Below are 12815 nucleotides of genomic sequence, written 5' to 3'. Positions count from 1 at the left end.
ATTTCCTTTTCTGTACTATCTATGCACTTCATCTTTCAATATCTCTGTCTCCCATGTTTGCTTTCACTCTCTCCGTCTCTCTCTCAATGTTTATGTTTATTTTTTTGTGGTATGGATTCGATCTATGCATTTGTTTATTTTTCTCTTTTTTTATTCCTTTGTTTTTTTTAACTGAACTTTCATATTTTAACTTCAGTATTCTGACGTCATTTTTTTCCTTTGTTTTTCCATCTTCACACTTCATTAATGTGACTTCATTGTTTTTTCTTTTTTTTAACATTATGAATTTTATTTAGTATTTTATTGTACGGATCCATCTCCAGTTGATTGTTTTTCATTTTTGAAATAATAGATAAACTCTAATCAAGAGAATTTGATTAGATTTTTTTTACAATTTAGAGTTAACTTTGAATGCAGATTTTTAAAAAGCTTTTCGAAAACTACTAAAAAGACAATAAGAATACTTATTTTTATACTAATGCATTTCTTACATCCAATTTTTCTTTAAACAATCTTAAATGGTTTTATTATCCTTAAAAATATATAACAAGTTTTGCCATTTCTAATTTACAACGATTACAAAATAAGATAGTCCAAGTGAGTATAAACTTTAACTCTCTTAAAATAAACAATAAATATTTTAAATAATTTATGATTACCCAAAAATAAAAAAAAAGTATTTTTAAAAACAAGTACAGATAAAAAAACTCTTTCTTATAAAAGATATATGTAAATAAAAAATATTTCTGAAAAATTTATTAGAGATAATGTTTTTTTTTTTAAAAAAACTAGATAACACAAGAGTAAAAGAAATATTAACAGCTTAAAATATCTGCAGTTATAATTCTTGTTATCTTTTTTTCATGTGGTCTTATGAATATTTATATACGAATTTTTTTATTAAATACTTAAATTCATATAAATTATATTTGTCTGTGCCACACGTGCCATGTTTTTTCTATCTATGTTTCATGTTTTGTAATTTTTATAGATTAGAACAGACACATAAGTACAAAATAGAAGAGGCTTCAGGAGATATGCAAGGCCCAAGCAAAACTGCAACACAGGGACAGCCCTCAAGGGCCCAGCTCAACGCTACCGTCATAACTCTTCCCTTGACAAAAATTCATTTAATATCATTTACGTCAACGGCTTTGGTAGGTTTGTTTGGGTTATGATTCATCAATTTTTTAAGCACATTATGTCCTCAGAAATTTGACGAACCTAACTTTAATGATCCTTACGTCTAGAAAAAATTGAATTTCAATTATTAATTGAAAGAGTGCTCTGAAAGAGACATAACTTTCAAGCAATTAGTGAAGAGATAAGAGGTAGAGACCTGCACTCCATTCCATCACTCACATGACCAAAACAACATATGCATGTTCCTCTACGCTTCTCTTTCACATACTCAAACTCATGCTTATCTCTTAATATTCATCACTTCACAGACACTTATTTGTTTTTACTTTTTCAATAATAACCAATTTCATCATATTACTCTCAAAATAAGTTCGAATCAGACTAGCTTCTAATTTTGATATTATTAGTTAATATTATTTTTTATTATATTGTAAATGAAAAAAAAATGTTTTAAGATTTAATACTATAATATTATAAATAGATAAATCACATAAAATTATCAATATTAAATATTTGTTTGTTTTGACTTTTGTTTTTATTTATTAATTGTATTTATATTTTAAGATGATTTTAGATTGTATTTTTTTATTTTAAATTATTTTGAATTAATTTTTTAACATCATTTTAAATTAAAATTTATTTAAATTTGAATTAAAAAAATTATTATTTTTTAAAATTAAAAGAATTGTTATTTTTTAAAGTGAATTATTAAACCAATTCATTTAATCCACCAACCTATAATAAATTAAACTATTTTTTTATTTACTAATAAATAAGTCTAAATAGTGAACAAACCAGGATAATGGATGAACACTTTTACATCACTAGATAAAAGTATAGTTTTATTCATCAAGTGTAAAGGTTACATTATCTTTTATAGTTGTGTGAATTTAGATTGAATTTTATAAACAACCACCAGATAATGAATTTTGAACTGTAATTATCCTACATATGTAAGTAAACCGAGTACAAAAAAATATTAAAGTTTAGAAGACACTGAAATTGTATTAAAAAACCAACTTTAACGAGGATGCATGAAGATTCCTTGAAGGAAAGAAACTTGAACACGTATATTTATTTTCAACTGTGGCAAAGGACATTAATTAAAAAACAGAGAAAAAAAAACTCAAATAGATCAGAGAAGCGGTGGATTCCTTCTCGCCAGTGACAGGTGTTGGTTGAAATTGGACAAAGGATGTCATTCCCCTTTTTGTCCTTTTCATTGTACCATTAAATCAACACTGCAATCGTCGAATGAACATAACACTGTTCATTCTATTTGCTGTTTCAAATGCACAAAGGAAAATCAGATTCTGTCTCCATCTTCAGTTCCCTTCCTGAAGATGTTGTCCTCAAAATTGCTTCGCTGCTTCAGGTTCCCTTTTACATTTTTTTATTCTGATCACGAATTCTGATTCTCCTTAGATAAGAAAGCTTCGATTCTACTTGACCCTTTTGTTTCGTTTTCAATTTGGTGCAAAAAAACCCAAAAAAAGGTGCGGGATTTGTGTGCCTTAGGTTGTTGTTCGAGGTTCTGGAGGGAACTCTGCTTTTCGGATTGCATTTGGGAGTCTCTTGTCAGAAACAGATGGCCCTTACTCTCTTCCTTCCATTTCCCTTCCTCTTCTACTCTCACTCATTCTCCCAATTTCAAGGTATTCACTGATTCTCCCCTTTTTGGAGGAACACCCTATTTGTTTTTCAACCTTAATTTATCAAAGTTTGATACTTCTCTTTATTGGTTTCTGAATTGGGACCTCTGGGTATCGAAGCCTTAAATTTGTTATTTATTTTTTGTGTCAAACTTTTTTGTTAACTTCGTTGGAAAGAACTTTGTCCCCTGCGATTGAATTGAGTAAATAGAACATGCATCAGTAATGTAAAAGGAAAAAAAAATACACCATCAACGAAATACAAATTGTCAGGAACTGTACTTCTATTGATATTTGCTAGTTACCTCAGAAGGTATCATAACATGGTGTAAAAACCTTTCACATTGTCACTCTATAGAGATTAAACTCCACCGAATTATTGTTACATGGTGCTGATGATTTGATTCTTGGATGTGTGGTAATTTTTTGTTTGGAAATTGGGTTGCAGAAGTGGAAGAAATTGTACTTGGATAGGCACGTGGAATTGGGAGTGAGAGCAAGGTCTGTTGTGAAGTTTGTGGAAGCTTGCTCACCTTCTGAATCAGTTGAGGTTGGGGACCATCTGAAAGCTGTTGACACCCTGATTGGTACGAGCTTTGGGTTTGAAGACGTGCAAAGGTTCTTGTTCGACCCTCAAATGAATGTGCTGATTAACTTGGTTGGGGTACACTATTGCCTCACAACCCTTGGGATTCGGGTATTCCCATTCTTTGACACCCTATTTTGGTTTGCTTTGTGGGTCATGCTGACTAGTATCCAAGTTAAGGAATAAAAAATGAGGGGTTTGTTTGAACAACCTTCCCCATAAAGGTTTCTATGAGAGAAAAATAAGAAGAAAAATTGAAATAAATTTCTCCATAAATTAAATCAGTTTACATGTTAGCTAATTTGCACAAACTCTCATATAGTTCTCTAACTTTTTAATTTTTGCATAAGTTAATTTTAATTTATAGAAAGACTTGTTTCATTTTCGCTTTCTATTTTTTTCTTCTAAAAGCATTTATGAAGATGTTTGTCCAAATAGATACTAGAAAGCTTTGATTGCAAGCTACATTGGAACTCATAGGGTAATGCACCTTAATTTTCTTTGTTTTTTATGGAGTTTAACTACGTACACTCCTGTTTGTGATCCAACACATTTTAGGTTAACTTAATGTCACTTGGTAAAAATTTGGATGAGTACTTTTACTATGCACGGGTTTATCAAACTGCACCTTTGGCACATTGGCAATGGTATATATGGTACTTTTATTCGATGCAAGGGTGCAACTAGAAAACAAGAGTAAATATGGTTTGACATTTGCCAAATGTGAATCTGAACAACTGTTTGATTGCATTAGTGGAGTTTATTCAAGTTTATCTAATGTAAACATCGTTGCAAAATTTATTGTGCTTGTTTAATTCATCACATTTAGTTAAGACCGTTAGTTATTGTTTCTTTAAAGCTTCAATTTTTTCGTGCCTATTCATAATCTGTGGTCAATCAAATAAAATATCTTTTTATCAGTTTAATGCAGGGTCGTAATATGAAACACTGATTAGGAAAAAAATCCGTGACACATGCTCAAAATTACCTGTGTGTGCATTTGTTGCATTGTTCCTAAGTTTGCATCTTTAAAACCTTTAGAAATAAGTGATGTCTTTTCATATCTTACCTGTTTCTTTTTCCTTTAAATTCCATTCCTATTCTTATCCTTCCTTAGAGAAATAAACAGGATAAAAGTGAACCATGATCTGTAATATATATTTTCCCACTTCTCCCAAGAAGGCTTTTACCTGGAAGTTGTTATATATAAGATAGTGCATTGCATAGAACATATAATCGAATAGATGTCTGCGTCATAGTTATATGAACTTCGTTCATGTGAACCCTTTTGGAGGAATTGACCAGAGTGGTATGTATTTAATATATGTAAGTGTCTTCAATGGCAGGGTGATAATCTTGTAGAAACTCTTCGGACGCATGAGATCTCAGATCGGCGTGTCTGTGTCAAGTGGTGGAAAGTGGGTAGATGGTTCTATGGCTTCCGTATGAGGGATGAAACACATTCTCGGTGGGTTTCTTTGGCAGATTTGGCAGCAGAAGATGATGAACATGTTTTGGGAGTGCTTCGCCGAGGTACTATTCATGAGGTTTTACGTGTTCAAATCTCTGTGATTGGTCGTAAATCAACACATTGGTCCCACAGATTGGAATAGAAAGTTATAGGGAGATCACATAAGGCAGTGATAGCTATCAGTAATTCAGTTTCATTGTGTATAGTTTGTTTTCAAACTCTGTTGTCGTAATACATACAAAGAATGTCGTCAAAGATAATACAATAACAAGTTCATAATGCTTATTGGCATATTTGAACTTCCAATCTTGTTGTATATAACTATGAATTCACAAACTTGATTTATGGCAGCACCATATAAAATAAATAAATAAAAAAGGCTTGAAGGTTTGTTTACGTTACTTGTTACGCTGATTTAGTAGTTTTGTTGGTGTATACAGATACTGCAAATTAGACCTTTCATTTCATGTGAATTATTCTCAAGCTGATTGTGATAGCTGACCACAAAACGGGTCCTTTTTAATGCTTGGACATAACCTTCATGCACCGTTAACATTTTCTCTTTATTCTTGGTTATTGGATTTTAGTTAGTATCCTTTCAAAGTATTAGAAGATAAACAGAATTGGTAGTGTTTTATTCGTTGTAGAAAATGCTATAGCTTGCGTAGGGAAAATGCTCGTTTTGTGGTTGAGAAGTGTCAATCGTTAGTAATTGCAGCATTGGCTTGTAATTCCAATGACTTTACTCATATATAGCACGAATGTAATTAAAGGCTTTAATGCATCAGTAACATGACATTCTATTTGTATTTTTGTGGGAGTATGTATAATGAAAAATTTGAAATCATTTATAGCACGAATGTCATGTAAAGTAATACAACCGAGTCTTCAAGGGGAAACAGATTTACAAAATAATCAACACAACTGAAGCAACACATCAAGTCATCTACACACTCTTAACAATTTCCGAGCACACTAACTTTATAAACAATGCAACTATAAACGAAGACGTGAATAAATACGCTGAATGCACGATCCATGTTCTTTCCATCTACTTGGGAACTCGACTATGAAGGCTGTAAGCTGAAATCCAAATGAGCAAGACTGTCACAATGCTTCCAAACAAAGCCACTGCTACGGAGGCACCAACATGTCTACAGAACTTATCATAAACATTGCAAATTTTGTTCCAGTTGACATGCTTGTTTCCCTTCAAACCCACATACGCTACACCCCCAGCTGTGCCTGTTGCTGAGGCTATTATCCCCAATATAAGCTGCAAAGAAGCATGGTCATTCAATCATTTGTTATGCTTTTGATATATATAAATGAAAGCAAGCAAGTTGAAGAAAACAGGAATTGCAAAGGTGAAGAAAAATGGTTTATTGGATTAATTACCGCATCCCATAAGATAAAGTAGAGGAGCAACTTTGCTTTAAGTGCTGGATTTTTAATGGCATAGAGTGATGCAAGAGTTGTAATGATACTGTAAAGGCCTGCAACGGACAAAGCAGCCACAAAGTATCTGCATGTATGTACACATTACGTGTCAAATGGCAGCTCCATAACAGCAAGTGGTATTAAGAAGACTTGTTTGAAAAAAAGTATCCGTGAGAATAATCCATTATGTACTAATAAATAAGCTGATATTGTATATGCAGATGGATGACTTTTGATTTATAAATACAATAAAAGAATGCCTAAAGATCATGACATCAGGAAATTAGAACAGAGGTAAAACAATAAACATGCATCATGGACGACTTTGACTCATCCTTATTATGGCTTGGAACTCGTCTAATTTTAGGTGCTACATTAAGTAACAAAACGAGTACAGAAAACTAAGGTTAAGCATGAACAGCCAAAGCTTACGAAGCACGACGGCAGTTTAAAAATTCCATGCCTGTTCACAAAGAAAAATACCAATTTCCTGGAAGCACTTTGTCATCGAATACTAAGTTTTAACGTAGGCCAACATGGAAGTCAACAATTCCCCACCAACCATTTCTCATCGAATACTAATATATGTAACACTGAAGAAAATCAACAAGTTCGTCCGAAAAGGTTTTCTGACAATACTTTTGGAAATACTATGAAAAACAGAAAGAAAGCAGAACCCTAAAATGGGACAACAATAATACATAGATAGCGTTGCTTCTTCCTTTGAAACCACATGTAATGACTGAAACATTGGAACTTTTTGTCTTTTACATATAATTAAGGAAGGTAGGAGCATCCCTTGTCTGGGTCTACCAATTTCTGGCTAGAAACATAAGCACAAACCTGGATACCCCTGATTCCCTATATAACTCTCATAAAGTTAAGGACTTTATTTTTTATCACATATAAGGAAAGGTTGATGAGTTAACTTACACAAAGGCTGGTGAGTATCTGAACTTGGCTGGCACTGGCCGGGGAACATATTTAGTTTCATTACCAGTGACAATCACCACAACAGACACCAATGATGCTGCAAACAACAAAAACCTTAGGATGACATCAAACTTAAATAAATCAACACCAGCAGCTGCATGAGCTGATGAAGTTGGTCTGCTGTATTCGGTGTCTACAGGTTTGTCTGTAGAAGCCATGTTGGTTTGCAGTGTAGCTTGCTAACTTGGTTTTTTTTATAAGGATATGGTTGAACAATGATATTGTGCAGATATATATAGGTGGATAGGGACTCGAGGAAAAGGAAATGAAAGCAGAAAAGTTTAAAAACAATGAGTTGGAGTTTCCTGCACGTTAGAATTGGTTTGAACAGTTGCTTGTTAGTTGGTGTGGACGTGTGATTGTATGAGCCTCGCACACATCATGGTCTAATGTTAGAATATTTTATATATGTGGGAAATCTCAAGCTTTTCATATGGAAAATCAATATACATAATGTAGACTTTGTTTCAAACAACAGATATTTCGGGTTGGCAGCTAAATAACTTGCTTATTGTAATCTTAGATTCTGATTTTGTCTGTATTATTATATGTTCATTTTTCCACGCTGCATAGACAATTTGAGTGTTACATCTATGACCACTTGGTTGGTAATTTCTGGTTGGAGGATAAGAACTGATTGTCTTAAGTGACATCATGCAGAACATGTTAAATCAATCATTTTGGTTTCACCCAATCATGATTTCTACAAGTTTCCAGAATCAAAGTTGCAGTTATAGCATAGATTCTGATTTCACCCTCATTATATATAGAATTAATAGACTATTACTATGCTAATTGATTTTGAGACAAACACTTTTACACAAAGCCAACACCACAATAATTTGGTGATAAACAAAGAGATAAAGAATGACTAGACATCACAATCCCTGAACAAGTTAATCTTAAATTATAGAAAAAGTTTGGTTCTTCATAAAAGCTTTATATATTTGTGATGATATCTGTGATTTCCTATTTTCTGTCTACAGACATGAAATTAAAAAAAAAAAAACATGTACTCTTGAAAAAAATAAAAAACAAATTGTATATATCCAGTAGTTTGAAATACAGAAGTAATTTTGACTTTATTTTGTCAGTCAAAAGATGAGATTTTTTTTTTTGTAAATTTGACTGGTATATAAAATAAAGGGTTATATTACAGAGCATGAATTGGCATGTTAGTTAGAGATTGAATTCAGAATTTCTGAATAAGATTTTACATGAGTCCTGAAAATACTTTATTAAAAATAATTAGTTAGCTATTATTCTTTGATAAATACTATAGAAAATAAAATAGTATAATAATTAATTGAAAGTTGAGATTATAATAAAATACTAAAAATCAATTTAATTTATAGGTATACAATTTTTTCCAAAAATATTTAATAAAAAATTATTTCCTTTAATAAAAAGGTGTTGATGTGACACAAAATAGATTTTGTATTGAATATTTGTTTGAAAAATTTTCCTATAAATTATTAAACTGTTACAATTTTAAATTATTATCCTCCGTATAAAAATACTATATTCAATTAGAAATCTTTTATGTATATATATAAAGAAAAAAATAATGTAAATTGAGCTGGCTGCTGCACGTTCTAGAAGCTTTTTCTTTCCTTCTTGATTTTTTGGTGGGTCATGTAGAAGAAGCAATTGTGGAATACTGTATTCTTTTTCTTAATTTTATCAACATACTTTGGTTATTTTTTTATATTAATAATTTGTTTGAGATAGCTTTATGTGAAACATCGAAAACATAGCTAAAGCTTGTGATTATCTTATAATTTTCTACGGGTCTTAAAATATCTTAAAAAAACAAAAGAAAGTGAAAAAGAGTAAAAGAATCTCCTTTTTCTTCTTTCAAATTTTCGTTTCTTTTCGTTCGTTCATTAATTTACACAAAAGCATTTACCTGTAATGTCTGCCATGTATGAATTTGAAATTCGACCATGAAAAAGGAAGCAAGGAATTCAATTATGGGTTCTACAAATAAAGAACATTAATTGAGGAATGTCGTGTGGATAACGTCACAATGGGATAAGTTTTAAGTTTGAAGTTGTAGAGATCTTCCATACATAAGCATGTTCTCATTAAGTATGAACACAGCTTACGCAATCGAATTGACAACTGGTTTTGGTCATCTTCATCCAACTCAATCACCAAGTTCCTATATTTAATACAATTATTCAATCAATGCCTTCAAATAAACAGCAAAGTTGACCTAAATATACTAAACCAACATGAATTTTGGGATTATGAATCATCAAGTGTTTCACCATAGAACTGGAAATGTCTTTATCAATGCTTAATATGTTCATGTTCAAGTTTCGTGAAGATTGAACTTTGACATATACTACTTTTAATAATAATATTATATTAAAAGTGTCCAATTTGAAACGTTTACTTTGTAGAATTGGGTTTCTCCAATAATTTTTTTTTACACAACTGGATAATTAAGAAAATGAATTATTTATTAAATTAACAATACATTGAAGTTTATGGTAAGAGTGCATTTGAAAAAAAATCATATTTTTTCACTTCTAACTATGATGCCTACGTTAGCGTTCTAAAGGTGGAGAAAAATAAACATCCCATTTTAAACCTAATTAATATTTTACTCTGGAATAAAATATAAACACAAATATTTAATTTACACCAGTCAAAAAATAGTAAACATCACTTAATCTCATTAATCTCAATTTAAAATGGTTATTTTCCTAAAATATAACCAGTATTGAATAAAGTTTACTGTTTTTTTATGAGCAATAAAAATCTTTATTTTATATTGTTATATATAATATGTACATCTATGTTATTGATCAGGAATTTTTTTACACTATGAGATAAGGATCTCCAAACTGAATGTATTCTGCAGAAATTTTGAATGCAACATTCTCCTCTAATTTTAATTTAAGTCTCAATTTGATCCATTAATTTTAACTCCAGTTCCTTGTAGTCCTTAACTATTTAACCAAAGAAGAAAGGTAATTTTTTTTATGACAAGTTTTGATATTTAAAAAATTTATTATTTAAGTTTTATCCTAAATAGAATAGATAACCTTATTATGTTCTACTTATATTTTTTACAACGTAATGACAAATATTGAACAATGGCTAGACAAATGATACAACATGGTCGGTTTACTGAAAAAATATTCACAAAATATATTGATTTGATTGTAAATTTTTCGAATATGAAAGACGAAAATTCATTAGCAAATGAGAGCATCATATATTGATTATAATTAACATGAATACTTAAAATGAATTCTAAGTAAGACAAAATAACAATATGATACAAGAAAAAATATAATGAAATAGAAATGCAAATAAGTTTTAATTACAATATTTGCAGCTTTCAAATGTCTTGTTAAATATAATATGATTTTTAAGAGATGAAATGGAAAATTATATAAAAATAATAATAAAATTATAATTTCATTGTGTCAGACCTCGTAAATACGCACCCAAACCCCCTCCTGTCAGTTCATTTAAAACGCACCCAAAACCCTCTGCGCGGACGCCATGTGTCAAGAAACGAGGATCATAAATCAGATAGTGGGATGCAAGTGTCAGCAGAAGAGCGGACGCTCGTTTTGACGTGGGAAGAAAATGATTTTCTGAAAACTTCCGTCCCACTCTCTTCTGTATGCAACCTTCTTCCCAAAACTCTGAACTTCCCATTTCTCCTCCTTCTCACTAGAAAATCTATCTTCTCTCTAAGAAAACTCACCCTTTCTCTTCTCCGATCATCATTCAGGCACCGTAGGAGCATTTCCAGCGTCCCAAGCTTCTACTTAAGCCGAACAGTTCCGGATTCTGAAACTGGTAAGTTTCTCATCCCTAGCTGTTCGTTCGTATGAACATGCAAACCAAGATCTGGTTGCATGTAGTCACCTTGTCTGAACCAATCTTGGTTTTTTGTAACTTGTTTTAGTTTGAAGAGTTTGGTTGAGCGTTGAGGGTAGAAGAAATCTTATTTCCGCGAACTGAGTTTTAGTCTGAAGGACGTACGTTCACACTAGAGGTAAGGGAAGCTTATTTAATTTAATCTATATGTTGTTGTACTGTATGAACGGCCGTTATTGGAATGAATGAATATAATGCATGATGGTTGAGATGTTTGAAGTATATGAATGTGAATATGAGTAATTGTTTGGAGTATGATTTATTAACATGATATAGGTTTTACGAAGTATGTCAATTGATGTTTTATGTGAAGTTATAAGGTTCAAAAATGATGTATTGAAAAATGAGTTAAATATCAATGAAATCTGAATATGAAGTTTTTACTATGATAGAGTACGTTCGTTACTGAACGGTCATTGACCGTTCGGTTTTTCTGGTGAACCTAGTTAAAATGGGATTCTTTCATTTGGAGAGGATCCTAGTGTAGGACGAGTGCCCTCGTGTGGTAATAATATGTTTGAGCGTTCGGCCAAGCATAGTTGTGCCTGAGTCTACTGTGATAAACTCAAAAATATATATTTATGTAATTGTATATTATGGTTGTTCGTAAACACCACTTCAATAGTATCTTAATATATCTATCCAACCTTTTATTAGAAGTTTATTAGTGCTCGGTTTTACACCTAGCGTTCATACTGAGTAGTGCTCGGTCTTATACCAAGCGCTCGTACTCATTCTTGTATAATCAATCTTGGTGAAATAGCGTTCGTCTAACTTCAGTAGAATTTTCCTTTACCATGTTCGGTTATTTACTGGCATTGAGTTTCTGTGAGTGAATTACTCTAAATAGGGCTCGTTAACGTCTTGACGTGTCTACATTCATTGGATACGGCCTAGAGCCTCCATCCTCGATTTATTCTTGGAGTATTGGTTTGAACTCACGAGAGTCAGTTCATTCAACTGATTTCAGTAGTGAATAACGTTTGTCATATAGAATATGATAGTACTCGGTTTATTCCTAAAACCTAATCGTAACTCTCTCGGTATTATTCTGATCTGAACGGACGACTTCTTGGTTTCCTCCACAGTGTTCATCCTCGTCCTTAGTGAGGACTGAACGTTCGGTATTTGATAGTCTTAATATTAATGATAAAGATGAAAGTAAAATGATGGACAATAAATGATGAAGAGTATATGAGATGAAGGAAACGTTGTGATTTTTGGACGAGCGTTCCGGGGAGGAATGACTCATGTATGACTATTGAAATTGTAAAGTATGAATGTGGTAAAACTTAGCTGGCGGTTCATCCTGATGTTCCGTGAGTACTCGTCCTCATGTAGAGGATGGTAGGTCATGTGTGGGAACGACAGGAGGTCCTAGTCCTTAGGGGTACTTTGGACGGAACGGACTAACCTCGGGTGGCAGCTGATGAGAATATTTCAGTTACTACATCACCCGGGTGCACGAACGTCGTAACTACACAAAATTCATACCGTCCGGACAGTCAGTCTAGTGATAGGTCGTGCTTGAAGTGTATGTTGAAATGTATTTGATGTGTCTGAATATGTGAAATGTATGTGTAATACTTGAATTAAATTACATAAGCTTACCCTTTGTTTTCCT

At 32.0% G+C, this 12815-nt stretch overlaps 2 protein-coding genes across 2 annotated transcripts; one reads left to right on the top strand and one right to left on the bottom strand.

Moving 5' to 3' along the window:
• The first annotated feature begins 2253 nt into the window (after nucleotides 1-2253).
• LOC124825113 (F-box-like protein) lies at nucleotides 2254-5248 on the top strand. Its single transcript, XM_047297657.2, has 4 exons — nucleotides 2254-2518; nucleotides 2640-2798; nucleotides 3244-3492; nucleotides 4728-5248. The coding sequence occupies exons 1-4, from the start codon at nucleotides 2435-2437 to the stop codon at nucleotides 4992-4994; spliced, it is 759 nt and encodes a 252-aa protein (XP_047153613.1). The 5' UTR covers nucleotides 2254-2434; the 3' UTR covers nucleotides 4995-5248.
• A 431-nt stretch (nucleotides 5249-5679) lies between these two features.
• Nucleotides 5680-7504, bottom strand: LOC124825123 (CASP-like protein 1D1). The gene is made up of 3 exons (XM_047297668.2): nucleotides 7226-7504; nucleotides 6251-6377; nucleotides 5680-6128 (listed from the first exon to the last, which is right to left on the bottom strand). Exons 1-3 carry the CDS (start codon nucleotides 7441-7443, stop codon nucleotides 5904-5906), a joined length of 570 nt encoding a protein of 189 aa, XP_047153624.1. The 5' UTR covers nucleotides 7444-7504; the 3' UTR covers nucleotides 5680-5903.
• Nucleotides 7505-12815: the final 5311 nt, after the last annotated feature.

This window comes from Vigna umbellata, chromosome 1 (assembly GCF_029865625.1).
Source record: "Vigna umbellata cultivar VRB3 chromosome 1, Vumbellata_1.0, whole genome shotgun sequence".
NCBI classification, from domain to species: Eukaryota; Viridiplantae; Streptophyta; class Magnoliopsida; order Fabales; family Fabaceae; genus Vigna; species Vigna umbellata.
The sequence above is the reverse complement of the archived record's forward strand: the minus strand, read 5'-3'. Positions and strand labels throughout refer to the sequence as shown.